The sequence below is a fragment of the Mustela nigripes genome, chromosome 5 (assembly GCF_022355385.1).
Source record: "Mustela nigripes isolate SB6536 chromosome 5, MUSNIG.SB6536, whole genome shotgun sequence".
In the NCBI taxonomy this organism is placed as follows: Eukaryota; Metazoa; Chordata; class Mammalia; order Carnivora; family Mustelidae; genus Mustela; species Mustela nigripes.
The window spans coordinates 23,858,938-23,873,243 of NC_081561.1; the positions used below are offsets into that span (position 1 = coordinate 23,858,938).

The 14,306-nt window shown below is 43.6% G+C and overlaps 1 protein-coding gene across 3 annotated transcripts in view; it reads right to left on the reverse strand.

The window, feature by feature from the left end:
* Nucleotides 1–2,689: 2,689 nt before the first annotated feature.
* SLC17A1 (solute carrier family 17 member 1) overlaps nt 2,690–14,306 on the reverse strand; it is a 39,711-nt gene continuing 28,094 nt past the window's right edge. The window contains exons 12-13 of one of the 3 annotated variants that reach the window (XM_059399585.1): nt 9,750–9,798; nt 2,690–2,986 (exon numbers count right to left, since the gene is read on the reverse strand). In XM_059399585.1, the coding sequence (XP_059255568.1) occupies nt 2,892–2,986; nt 9,750–9,798 (144 nt within the window). In that variant the 3' untranslated portion in view covers nt 2,690–2,891. Of the gene's footprint in view, nt 2,987–9,749; nt 9,890–14,306 lie in introns of all 3 variants that reach the window. The other 2 variants (XM_059399586.1, XM_059399587.1) reach the window with 2 other exon arrangements.

The window sequence follows — 14,306 nt, forward strand, 5'->3', positions numbered from 1 at the left end:
AGCAAACTGTTTTCCTGCATTCTGTGAATCACTCTAGCAAATTATCAAATGTGAGGGGAGAGGGGTCATGGGAACCCCCAATTTTGTAGCTAAATCAAACAGAAGTGTGAGTACCTCGGGTACCGACTACTTTAATTGGTGTCTGGGTGGGGGCAGCCTTGTGGGATGGAGCCCTTCACCTGTGGGGTCTGCACTAATCCCAGGGAGTTAGTGTCAGAATCAACTCACATGGCACCTGGCTGGTGTCCCCCCAGAGAAAGAGAGAACTGTCTGGTGTGGGAAAACTCACACATTTGTTGTCAGAAACACTGAGGACAGAAATCCCTTTTGTTTAGTTATCCTGGCAAAAGCACGAGGGGCCAGAGGACAGTTTCTCACCACAGCAAATAAGGAAGCCGGAACCATGGGAATGAGGACAGGGGAGCACAAGAGGAATTGTGTCCAAACAACCAGATGATGAACCCTGAGAGCTACCTTCCAAAGAGAGCCCCAAACAATGGAAGCCACAGTGTACACAATGCAAAGTCCTAGGCCAGGAAGTCAGAGCAAGTCAAGCTGACCTCACATTCATAAAGAACAGACATAGGATTCCCAGGAGAAAAATACCAAGGAGGGAAAAACGATGAAACCTAAATCCACTGTATGCAGAGAAAGGCTCATGCTTGCCACTAGTGGCAGTGGGGTAAGGAAACATGGGCCCTTTCCAAGAACTTGTTTTCCGTGGATGATGGTGTAGGAATCAGAGTGGCCTCTAGAAGGTGCGGGGTGCTTGGACATGCCCTGGCCGTCACTTTTCCCAGCCACTTTCTTTCTTGCCATCGTGATCTCTGCTCTGCATCTTGCTTGTGGGTCTCTGTAGATCCCTCCCACCTCAGGGACCAGACATTGGCCAGGGTTCCTCCTCTGACCTCCTGGTGTCACAGCTGCTCTTTTGACCACTGGAATCCCGCCTACCTTCAGTGAGCCTCACTCCACAGTCGCCTCATTCACTTACCAGTTCTTCCTAAGGTGCGTGTGCAAGACTCACACTGGCTTGACTCCACTCCACAGTCTGCAGGGTGCGTGCGGTGTGTCGCTTTCATTAATCCCCCACGTGGGGAGGATCAGGATCATGAAACACAGCAGCAGCACTGAGCAGCGGGAAGTGAGTATTGATGAGGATATAACATGGGTTCCTAGCAGAGACCGAAGTCAGACCCAGCTTCAGGGAAGACAATGTGTCAGGAGAGTGGACGACAGAAAGGCATGTGGATGATGACTGTAGGAAAGGAAATAAAGGGCTCCATGGGTGAGGGGTAAACGGATTATCTGCCATAGGGGATACACCTGACAAGACCCAGACACGGAACAGGCTCAGGGCGACTCCCAGGTTTTGGTTTGGTTCTGTCCAGATGGAGATGCCTAGGAGGCTGAGGGCTACCCAAGTGAAGATGACAGGCAGGAAAGTAGACACTTTTCCTTCCTGGGAGATCTGGGTTTCATGTGTAAATCTAGGAAGCTTCTAGATACAGGCAGTGATTGAAATGCTCAGCACAGCGGAGGCTGTCCCAGGCAAAAGGATGGCGTAGGGAGGGAACGTCTGCCGAGAACCTTACAGAAGTCCCAACACTGAATGACCAGCCTGGGGGATCATTAGCCTTTTTAAGAAAAAGGAAAAAAGAAGAGACTAGAGAGAAGGAAAACCAAGAGAATACGGTGCTCAGAGAGGGAAGAGAGACGTGTTTCAAAAAGGAGTGTAGCAGGAAAGGAGCTTAAAGCGAGCATGGTTCAAACCTGGGGGAGAAATGAAATGGACTCTTGAAAAGAACACACACGAGTGCGGTTCTTGAGAAGGCTGAGGGTTCGGGAGGAACCTGGGCCTGAAGCCCATTTGGATGGATGACTGGGGATGCGTGAGGGCCTCTCCTGCTCTCTCACAGCTGGCTCAAGACTGCGTCCTGCCTTCAGGGCCCCTCCAACACCTCCCCTAGTTCTTCCCTCTCCCCCCGCCCCACCCTGGTTCATTTAGGACAGTTCCCTCCACCACATCTGACTGCAGACTCTGGAATTGCGGGAACCATGACACATACTACTTTGTAATGTCTTAAACACAACAACACCCGTGTCTTGCACACAGAATCAATACGTGTGTATATTGAGTGTGTAAGTGTTCACTGTGTGCCTCAGTGCACGGCCTGTGGTGGTGTGGAGGACCAGTTAGGGAATAAATGGGTGAGAAGGGAAAGGACCCAATTCTTCTTTAATATCCTTTGTTTTTCAGAACATAGAATTATCTAAACCTACCAAATCCCTTCCGTATCCCATCTGGTGTTGAGACTGAGAGACCGGTTCTCGCCATTCCACGTCTCCAACAATCACAGAGCAAACCCCAGGCCCTCAGCAGCAAGGATCACGGGGTTCGCGCATCAGGGCAGAGGCTCGTACTGGTTTCTGGACCACCCCTGTTGGCGTGTAATTCCGCTCCTTTCCTTCGGTGGACTCTTCTGTTTTTTTCCTCATCTATCACTTTTCATTGCTTCTGGAAACAGGTTTGATTCCTCCCCAGGGCCTGATGAGTACAGTTTCCCCCAAATGGCTCACTTAAAGTACAGAAACCTGTCAGACTTCCCACTGACCCACACGTTGACAACACAGAGGACTGAACGCTGAAGAGCAGGGAAAAGGTCTTCCAGAAAATCTTAGAATAAAATCGTTTTTCTTGCACTTGTTTATTGGTTGACTCAGCAATCATTTACAAAGCAAAGAATGTGGAGTGGAAGACGAAAAAAATCCACATTTAAAATTCAGACCTGCTAGCTGGTACAAACAATATATGGTACAAAAGAGATGCACACGGGGTGTGGGGGGGGGGCATCCTAGGAAGGTGCACGCCATCTTCTTCCTTGGGCCGCTTACTGCCCCTCAGTCCCAGCTCCGGGGCTGGTCCCTCTTCCCTTCAGTGAGGAGGTCAGTTCCAGGCTCTCCCAGGGTTCTGCTTTACACGAAGCTTTGTAGCGAAAGAAAAAAGTGCACACAAATGTCACTGGTGAGTCCCGGCGTATAAAGGAAAGCTTTCAGAACAGTTCAAAGCACCAGTCTGGTCAAGCGTATTTTTCTCCAGTTAACTTCCTTGTCCTGATGACAGCTTATCCCAGGCATGTGCTACTCTGTTCTCCTCCTGACATAAAAATAAGTATGTCTGGTGAACAATTCTAACATCATGCTAAGTCCAGGAACAACACGAGACCATGCATCGCCTGTTCCCTGTCTCTGCGGTGTCAGGAAACACTGGGCAGCTTGGGCTTTGCACCTGAAGCCGTCTGATACTGCTGTCCTCTCTTATTAATATGAATACGTGTTATCTACAGCAACAATAAGGCACAGTCTGTGTACTTTGGCAAATGCCTATTTTGTGAAAAGAAGACTTCCATTTGTGCCCCCCACACTCTGGTCCTGCTCAGATGCACCCCCGTCCTTTCAAAGAACAAACTGCCAGAGCCCATGCCAACTGGAAGACCAGACTGCAACCCAGCTTCACCTGGTTACAAAATCCAGAAAGGGCACGTGCTCTACACACATCCTTCCTCTGCCTGACAGATGAGTCCAGGGCTGCCCAGCAGGCCGGGATGAGGAGTGTTGGAGGCCACGGGAGGTCAGGACTGTTGGGACAGGACAGCCTGGCATAACGTGCTGAAGCCTGACCAGAGGTGTGGACCATGTCTGCATTGGCTGACAGCCTGGCACAGGGTCTGGAAGTGACGCAGGTGAGGAAGGCCAACGTCCATGAGCACCAGTTAGCCATCCCAGGTGACCCTCCCCTGGGCCAACCCCCTTCCTGCTTTCTGTAATTCTTCACCGGTCTGACTCTCCTAAGCCCCTACTTCTCCCCTCTCCTTATTCCTTTGTCTTCCCTTTAAAATGCCCCTCACCTCTGTATGAATAAAAATTTGAGTTTGGATCTCTCTAGACTCATTTGCTTTTTGTAACAGTGTATGACTGATTAAAATCTGTCCTTACCACTCTAAATAGCATCTAGCTTTGTTCATCTTGGATATTAGGGTAGGATGTCAGCACCCAAGAAAGATGAAGAGGGTTTCCATGGTCCAGGAGGGGTGCCCCAGGGTAATGGTGCCAGAGCATGGGAAAGAAAGCAGGGAAGAATACACAATGGGGAAAAGACCGTCACTTCAATAAATGGTGCTGGGAAAACTAGACAGCTACATGCAGAACAATGAATCCGGACCACTTTCTTTCTTTCTTTTTTTTTTTTTTTTAAGATTTTATTTATTTATTTGACAGAGAGAAATCACAAGTAGATGGAGAGGCAGGCAGAGAGAGAGAGGGAAGCAGGCTCCCTGCTGCGCAGAGAGCCCGATGTGGGACTCGATCCCAGGACCCTGAGATCATGACCTGAGCCGAAGGCAGCGGCTTAACCCACTGAGCCACCCAGGTGCCCCCTGACCACTTTCTTATCCCATACACAAAATACATTCAAAATAGATTAAAGACTTAAATGTAAGATCTGAAACCTTAGAATTTCTAGAAAAAGACACAGGCAAATGTTCTCTGTCATCAGTCTTAGCAATATGTATTTTTTTAATCTGTCTCCTCAGGCAAGGGAAACAAAAGAAAAAATAAACAAATGGGAGATATCACACTAAAAAGCCTTTACATAGTGAAGAAAACTACCAACAAAGCAAAAGAGGCAACCTACTGAGTAGAAGATATTCACAAAAGACATATCTGATAAGAAGTGAACACCTAAAATACATGAAGAACTCATACAATGCAATATGTTTTTTAAAAAACTATCAATCCAATTAAAAAACAGGCAGAGGATCTGAACAGACATTTCTCTAAAGACATTCAGATGGCCAGGAGACACATGAAAAGATGTTCAACATCACTGCTCATCAGGGAAATGCAAAACAAAACTACAACGTGGTATTACCACATAACGGACAGAATGGCTATGATCAAAAAGATAAGAGACAACAGATACTGAAAAGAATGTGGATGGGAAAAAAGCCTCGTGCATTGTCAGTGGAAATGCAAATTGGCGCAGTCTCTACGAAAACAGTACAGCTACGAAAACAGTACAGTGGTCCCTCAAAAAATTAAAACAGAACTATCATAGGGGTGCCTGGGTGACTCAGTTAGTTGGGTATCTGACTCTTAGCTCAGGTCTTGATCTCAGAGTCATGAGTTCAGGCCCCATGCTGGGGTCCATGCTAAACAAGCAAATAAAACCAAATAAATAAACAAACAAGCAAACAAAAAATAGAACTATCACAGACTCCAGCAATTCTATCTTGAGGTATTTACCTGAAGAAAATGAAAACACCAATTCAAAAAGACACATGCATCCTTATGATTTGTAGCACTATTTACAACAGCCAAGATATGGAGACAGCCCAAATGTCCATTGATAGACAAATGGATAAAGAAGATATGGCATATTTATACAACAGGATATTACTCAGCTATAAAAAAGAATGAAATCTTGTCATTTGTAACAATGGGGATGGAGCAAGACACTAAATGAAATTAAGTCAGGCTGAGAAAGACAAACACCAAATGATTTCACATATTTGTGGAATCTGAAAAACAAAACAAGCCAGCCAACAACACAACATAGAACCAGATTCAGAGATACAGAGAACGAGTGATGGTTGCTAGAGGGAAGGAGGGTAGAGGGATGGACGAAACAGGTAAATGGAATTCAGAGGGACGATCTTCCAGTTATAAAATAAATAAGACAGAGGGATATAATGTACTGTATAGGGAATATAAGAATAATATTATAACAATTTTGTATGGAGACAGATCACAACTATGCCATGACCATTTCGTAATGTAAATATATATCAAGTCACTAAATTTTTTTTGAATCATACGTTTTATACCTAAAATACAACATTGCTGTCAATTATTCTTCATAAAAAATTATATAGATAAAAATAAACTAACTTCTTAGAGTAAAACTAGAAGGGGCACCTGGGTGGCTCAGTCAGTTAAGTGTCTGCCTTTGGCTCAAGTCATGATCTCATGGACCTGAGATCAAGCCCCACGTTGGGCTCCATACTCAGTGTGGAGCCTGCTTCTCCTGCTCTCTCTTCCCCTCCTTCTGCTCATGCTCACTCTCTCTCTCAAATAAATAAATAAAATATTGAAAAAAGAATAAAACTAGAGTATATGCATTTAAAGGCATAAAGAATAAAAGAATACTAACATTAACCCATTATTTAAATTTTTTCTGGAAATTCTAAGGGCCATGAGTCCGGAAGGGGGGAAAAAGATAAAATATCAAAAGGAAGGAAAGAAAATTATTATTTTTGTAAATGACATGATTATCTACCTAGAAACTAGAGAATTAACTCCCAAACCATCCAAAGGAGATAGCTTAGCTACAGGTTAAATTTTTCAGTTAAAAAATAAATATATTCAAACAATACCTTCCCTACATCCCAGCCCAAATATGTAAGAAATTACAATAAATAAAAAACACATTCAGGAAATATAAATAAAATTTTGTTAAGAAATGTATACTAAGTACAGGTAGCAAAGTGCAGCACTGGACTCAAAAACTGAACCCATATTCATCATGGGGCGGGGGGGCGGTCACGCTATCCACTCTTAAGGGAGAATGTGCTGGTACAGGGAACTTAGTTTCTCCCAAACAGATTTAGTGCAATCTAATGCAAATAAATTGCAATTTGGTGCCATTTAAATACTGCAGTTCAATCTTTATTAAAATGGCCCAATGATTATAAATTTTCCCAGGAGAATAAACAGCTGATATTACACAGTATCATCTTCAAAAATACAAATGAAAAATGTTTGATTGGTCTGGTATTTACATATATTAAAAATTTAGACCCATCAATATATTACACAACAGGTCCCAGGAGCAACAGATCTTAAACTATATATTAAGCCCCAAAACACATATAAATACATAGAAGTTTATTTTACCAAAAGTTGGTATTTTAAGTCAGAGGAACAAATGTGAAGTATTTTCTAAAAAAAATGACGTGGTTAAAACTCACTGGCTTGGGAAACAAATCCAAATCCCTACTTCAGCTGTCCACTAAACATCTGTAGATGAAGTAACGACGGTAAAGAAACCATGAATCCCCAGGAACTCTTCTTTCCCTGCTTTCCCCTCGGTGTGAGCTCTGACTCCTGGATGGTGGCAAGGGGGGGGGGGGGGCTGCCCTAACTGGCTGACACAGTCAACTCCAAAGCTTGTGGGAGTAATACAGAGAAGTCTGCAACCACTCTTTGTACACCTGAAACTAATACAACCTCGATGCTAACTCTACTGGGATTAAAATTAAAAAAACAAAACAAAACAAAAAAAAAACAAAAAAAAAGGAAAGAAAAGTCAAAAAGCAAAAAGCTTGTAGGAGCTTAAACTCTGCCAACTGTCCTTGGTATCCTGCTGGGCGACACGCCAGGTGGCTGACAGTGTCAGAGGGAGAAGCCACAGGACCGAGTTCACCCATGAGTGCCCTGGCGAGGGGAGCCTTTTCTGTCCCTCCAGTGGCTTCACTTTGTCCCCGGCTTCAGAGACAGCTGCAGAACTGTACCTCCTACTTCTGTTTACAGACCCCAACACGTTCACCGCGATCTACCGGTCCAATAAAATCCGTGCGTATGGACAACACATAACATGCGAAACTTCCGAAGATTCCAGGCGCACAGAACTCTGCCTTTTCATGGGCAGACTCTCTAGCCCAGTTTTTTGTTATGTAGACTACGGGAGAGCCTCACTGACAAGGCTCACCCTGCAGTACCCACAGTATCTAAAGTTCTGTGCTGTCTTCAACGGGGCACATTCCCCAACCCCCTAAAAAGGCAACTTCAACAGAGGAAACAAGGAAAACCAGGGAGCCACCTCCCGCCAGCACCTACAAGGGCTATTTGCTAATTTCGAGACAAGGACCCAAAGAGAAGGTGACAGTCAACTCACAGCTGCCTGCCGGACTCCTGAGCTCAGCTCCTTCCTGGGGTGTTCGCTGGAGAGGGACTCGGGTCCAGCGAGGTTTGCGGGGCTTAGTCAGCGCGCACGGGACACCCCCCTGGACGCCTGCCACTCAGCGGCCCAGGCCCTTTGGCCGCATGCGCTCTGGGCTGGGGGGGGGGGGGGGACACGTGACTAAGACTCCGCCCTTTCCGGTTTGCCCGGCAGCTTCTCCAATCAAGACGCGCGGCTGAGGTGGACCCACCGGAACAACGTGTCCGCCTGGGCCCGGGCCTCACCGCCGATGCTGCAAACTGTTAAACACGGAGGTTGTCGAAGAAACCTTCCGTTCTCCTCTCAGTGCGCCCAGACTCAGAGCGGGAGGCCAAGGGAGACGCCTCCCGAGAGAGTCCCCGCTCCCTGAAAGGCCACCAAGGTAAGCAAGAGACAGGAAATTGCCCCTGGGGGGCTGTGTGGGAAATTACAAAGTGAGGCCAACGCAGTCCCGCGGGAGAGAAGTTACTAGAAAAGCCCGGCGTGTTCACCAGTGCCTGCTGATGAAACATGGAGGCATTTTCAAAGATTTCACCAGAGCCTGGAAACACAACCAGCATTTCACATATACCACAGACCGGAGTTCCTAGCGGCTGGCCAGGGGGCAGGCGTGGGAGGACCGCAGAGATACGGAGGACACTGCTTGAAGGGGACAGAAAATCACATGACAGAAGAGGCAGGCTGTAAGGGCACCAAAAGTTTAAGCGATTGGCTGAAACCCTGCCAAAGAGGCAGCGCTCAGAGTGGGTGAAATATTTGTAAGAAACATGTATTACGTGAGATGACTCAGAAAGGTAGAATTCAGAGGCGAACGTCCGTGCCAGAGAGTCTGGAACCGGCGCACACGCAGAATTTGAGATCACTTCCTGACGTGAAGGCAGGTGCTTCACCCTCTGAGCCACGCACGCGCCCCCTTGTCCCTAGGATTTAGTTCATGGCCTCCTGCATTCCGTGGTGTATTTCTTCAGAACGGTAGCTGTCTTTACAGGCTGGATTGCCCCCAGTTGGTGTTCACAGAAAGACCTCGGTGGTGGCCGTTCTCTCATCAGGATGTACACAGTATGTCCGAATCTCTCTCTCCCTGTGATGTTAACGGCTGTTGACTCGCAAATCCTAGATCCCTTCATTCCCTGGAGTTTGCAAACTGAGGCGATTCTACCAAGACCAATTCTTATTTCTGTATTCGCTGAGAAAATCCTACAAAGAGACATGTCTCCTCTTTATTTACCACAGACAGAGTTTCCGGAAGGAAGGCACAATACTGGATTCTCTTTTCGACCTTTGGTGGACCCTTTGTTTCCATTATTCATTCTAGTCAGGGTCAAATCCATGGGTAGATTCTCAGACCTCATGCAGTTTGCTCCCTTGGTAGTGTTTGCCAGGGGTGCTCAGGTGCACCTTTTCCACTTCTTTTCTGAGCTAGCACATTTCTTCAAATGTTCTTCCTGCTCCATCAAGCGTCCTTCCCATCCCCTCAAAAGCGTCCCCTTGTCCTCCTCACCCTTAATGTTAGAGAGGCCCTGACTCCCAAATTTCTACGTCCTGGACCCACTCTCTCCCCAGAATCCCAGAGCGGCATCTCCTCGGGGCTAAATGTCCCATCAGGACACCAGAGAGTTTTAGACTTGACATGGTCCCCTTCTTCCGCCAAATCTGAGCTTTTCCCCACCTTAGCACCCTATCACCCTAAATCCCACCCTATCCTGCACCCCCAGTTTCAAAATCTGACCTCAAGCTGATCACTGCTTACCTTCAGAGGCGCGTGTGTTCTTGTCTATCTTTAGCCCAGTCCTGAATTTCTGCTTTTCCAAATACGAGACAAAAAAGTAGGCATATCACGTTAATGACTGCCATCAGGAAGAAAATTTTAAACCAGGCAGATTCTGGATCCTGAGGGATTATAGTGCAAAGTGATTATAAATTGATGGGCTTGAGGTATGTTGTAACAATTCTAGTATAATTTAAAAATAGTATAGGTTCAACACAGGTCACTTAATAGACATGGAAAAACACACATAAGGAGCAAAAAATTGATGATTTCACTCTACAAAGATAACTATCATTTATCTTTCTATTTTTAAAAAAGATGTATTTGAGAGAGAGAGGGAACACGTGGGTGGGGGGAGGAGCAGAGAGAGAGGGACAAGCCAGCTCCTCACTGAGCTCAGAGCCAGATATGGGGCTCTGATTCCAGGACCCTGACATTGTGACCTGAGTCGGCTCAGGTCATGATCCCAGCATCCTGGGATCAAGTCCCACATCAGGCTCCCTGTTGAGCAGGGAGCCTGCTTCTCCCTCTGCCTCTGCCTGCCACTCTCTCTGTCTGTCTGTGCTCACTCTCTCTGACAAATAAATAAATAAAATCTTAAAAAATTAACATTATAATGTACATAGTGCTGAAGCCAGAAATGCATTGATTTTTTATCTAGAAATATAAACATGTTTGCATATCAAGAAATATTTGGCTATATCATAACCTTTATGACTGATTAGTAATCCAGAGTTTAGATTTATAAAATTTATAAAACATCACTTATTTCTTTACATTTAAATTGTTTTTCACTTTTTGCAGCTATAAATCTGAATATCTTGGTAGTTAATTACACACCCATCAATGCTTTTGCATAAAATTTATCAAATACCTTTTCTTTATATATAACATTTTCTCTTTAAGCCTACCAGTATGATCAGTTTCATTAATAGATTTTGTAATACTGAGTCACTTTTACTTTCCTAGACAATGCCTTAGTTAATCATGGTGTCATAGGCTGGTAGAGTCTATACACTGGTGATTTATTTCATTTTGCATCTATATTCAAAGATGACATTGAATTTTAATTATGTTTGAGATTTGTTTACCATTTTGCTTTTTACCTTTTTTATCAGCCCAGATTAAATTTTATGTAGTTAAATGTATAATGCATCGTGATTGGGTTTAGGTGTCTGGTCCCAAGCTTTTGAAGGATGTCCAACCCAAAGTTTATCTAATTACTAAGTCTTGTTTTACTTTAGTATCTTCTTTGTTTCCTTTCTTCACTTACATTTTTTACCATCTAGAATTAATTTTGGGGGTCAGAGTATAATTGTATTTTTGTATTTTTATATAAATAAGATATAATTGCATTTTTCTACAAGTGGGCTTCCCACGATGTTTTTTTTAAAAAATAAATCCATCTCCTCTGGTTCGAAATGAAGCTTTATCGTACAGAATGTATTTTTTTGGAACTTGATCAAATCATCATCAGTTTTATTTAAAATATAATTAAGAGTAGAGGTGCCTGGGTGGCTCAGTCAAACTTAGTCTGACTCTTGATTTCTGCTCAGGTCATGATCTCAGGGTTGTGAGATCAAGCCCCACAAATGGCTCCATGCTGGGTGTGGAGCCTGCTTAAGATTCTCTCTCTCCCTCTCCCTCTGCCCCTCTCCACTCCTACTTGCTCTCTCATTCAAAAAGAAAATTAAAATTGGAAAAATAAAATGAAATTAAGAGTAGACTTTGAAAAGGTAAAACAATATGTTTCCTTCAGCTAAGGCATTAAATATATTTAATTATAGCGATTTCTCTAATTAAAACATGCCAAGCTTGACAAGTCATTGGCAAACAGAAAGTGAAGAAAAGGACCAAGATGTGCCCAGAAATTTAATGATAAATAATAAAGTTTTCAAAAGTTTTAAGTTAATAGAATTCATTGTGTGTGTGTGTGTGTGTGTGTGTGTGTGTGTGTATTTGGACCTGAGCTCCAGCATAAAAACTTAATATGCCTCCCTCTTCTTATAGTTTTACTGTGTTGCTTTAAAAGGTGTGCAGTTTTCTTCATATGGAGTTTCCACCATTTTCAGTGTTTTTCCCCCATAGGTATTTTGTAATATTGGTTGATACTGTGGTTTAGATATTTATATGATGTAATATCTAACTTTGATTCCTCTCCCCACCCCCGACAGTCTGTTCTCTGTACATAATGTAACTTTGTTCTTCTGCATTTACATTGTATATACCTGTAAATACTTTTCTTGACCAATTGTGTTAGATAGACAACACTTAAAAGGGTATACAAACAATGATATTAATTTCTGTTATGGGTTGACTACATGAGCATCTGGCACTTGCAGCCATGATCTGATTTGGTAAGCCCCTAAGCCCCATGAGGTTTCTGTGTCATTTTTGCCATTTATAGCTGGAGACGCCAGGATTTAGAGAAATGTTTCTGGGGTCTCATAACTCATAAGTAGTGGAGTTGAGATTTGAATACACACATTTTATATATAAATTTGAATGCACACATATTTTTAGAATACGAATATATTTGTATGTTCATATATATGTTCATTTATGTATAAATTTATACATAAATGAACATATATATCCAGTTTTCCCAGATTTTTAGCATAGAGTTGTTCTTAATGTTCTTAGCTTTTAATCTACGTCTCCAAAAAAAAATGAGCCACCCAGGCACCTCTGCTCTGCCTTAGCCACAGGGAGTGCTTAGAAGATGGGCTCTCCCCAGTTAGCCCGTCGGCTGACTGGAGATGGATCTACCAGCTGAGAAAGACAGACCTCCATAGTTTTGGCTGCTGGGGTTTGGGGTTGTTAGTGCTGCTGTGTCTGTCTAATTCATCCAGTGAATTCCTAACTTTTTTTGTACAGTTTTCCATTTTTAAACTTCAGTTTTAATTCTTTTTCCCCTCACATATTCTATGTGACTTCCTGTAGTCAGAGCCTCCTACAGAAACTTCCAAGCCTCACTTATCCTTCCCTGTGCAATGTATGCGAGCTGGTGGTACCAGTTGTCTTTGGGGGCCCTGTTCTCCTGCCAAAGTTGTTTGCTCTTTGTTCTGCCAGTTTTCCCAGCTTTTGCTGTGTCTCTTTCACGTGCCTGGTTATCTTTTGTTGTGTGCAGGAGATTGTACTTAAAAAAACTATTTCTAGGGACAGTCGGGTTGGTGATGCCTTTGCCCGAAAGTGCTGTTTTTGATGGCTTCCTCAGACTCCTCTGGGACACTGGTAAGTCTGAAGCCCTTTAAGGTCAAGTTGGCTATGTTCCGGTCTGCCCAAACAACTCAGAGCAGGCTGTGTGAGGACTGGTGTATTTCTCTTCACCTTTACTCCTTCCATGCAACTCTTGGAAGGTCTCAGGCTAAAACAAGAATTAATATATCAGGGTCCTCATGTTTGGCAAGTCCTCAAAAGCTGCCAAAAAATTTGCTTTCCTCAGCCCAGTGGAAAATACCCTGTAGTCTTTTGCCTAATTCTTTTTAGTTCCTGGCTTCTCCTACATCTTGCCTGTTAAAGTTTTCATCTCTCTGGTTCTCTGAAGCTTCGCAGAAGACTCTCAACATTTTTCCAACCTTGTAAAATGGCTTTTACTAAGAGAATTGGCCCAAATTACTTACTCTCATCAGTGGAATCCGAAACTTCACTAATTCTCTTGTTAGCTGTATTTCATATGAAATTTTTTATTTCCACTTTTCTATTTTTAATTGCCAGAGGTTAGATTCAGTTCTTTGTCAGATCTTATGCCTCTTATTTATATTTGCAGTCTTCTTTTTGGCTTTAAACATCTGCAAAGATTTCCAGTAACTCTGAGGATCTGATGCTAAGGTTCTTTTATTCTTCTCTCACATGACATCTTCTTTCTTCACGTGTTTGTTGATATTTGATTGACTGTAAAATCATTCTCACTGAATGTTAATGCTTGAGAAAACCCTAGAGTATGAATTTAGGGTGAGTTTCTCCAGAAAAATCTTCTACTAGACCTCTGCAAACTACTCGAAATTCAATGCTGGGCTTACAGTGTTGAAAATAGAGTTTGAATTTGGGCCTTAAACCTTTGTGAAAATTAGTTCATTGTTCCAGATTTCCAGAAGAGTCTTTATTTGGTTTTTCCTCTCCCTTTGAAGCTGAGGCTGAGACAGACAAATTTACTGGGCAGAGATAATTTTGGACCATCTGGAGGTATATTTCCTCCCACCTTGTGGAAGTCAGCAGAGAAGTTAGCTCATCTCACAACTTTTGGAAGTTCACTCAGCACATCCCAGTGAATTAAATGGAAGAACAAGCTGAGTGGGCCCTATACTGAGGAGGAGAAATCAGCCTGGTCTCTTGGACCAGGGGGATTCCATGGTTATAGTGACTTTCCTGCCTTTCCGAGACCATGAATACATAGAACCTGATGGTGGCAGGTGCTCTTCTTTAGGAAATTTGGCAGTGGTGAATGCAAACCATCTCTCCTTGGCCCAAGTAATGGGATAAGGAGCATGTGGAAGAATTTTGTAGATATTGCTACTTCTCAGCTCATAGCTTTTCCTC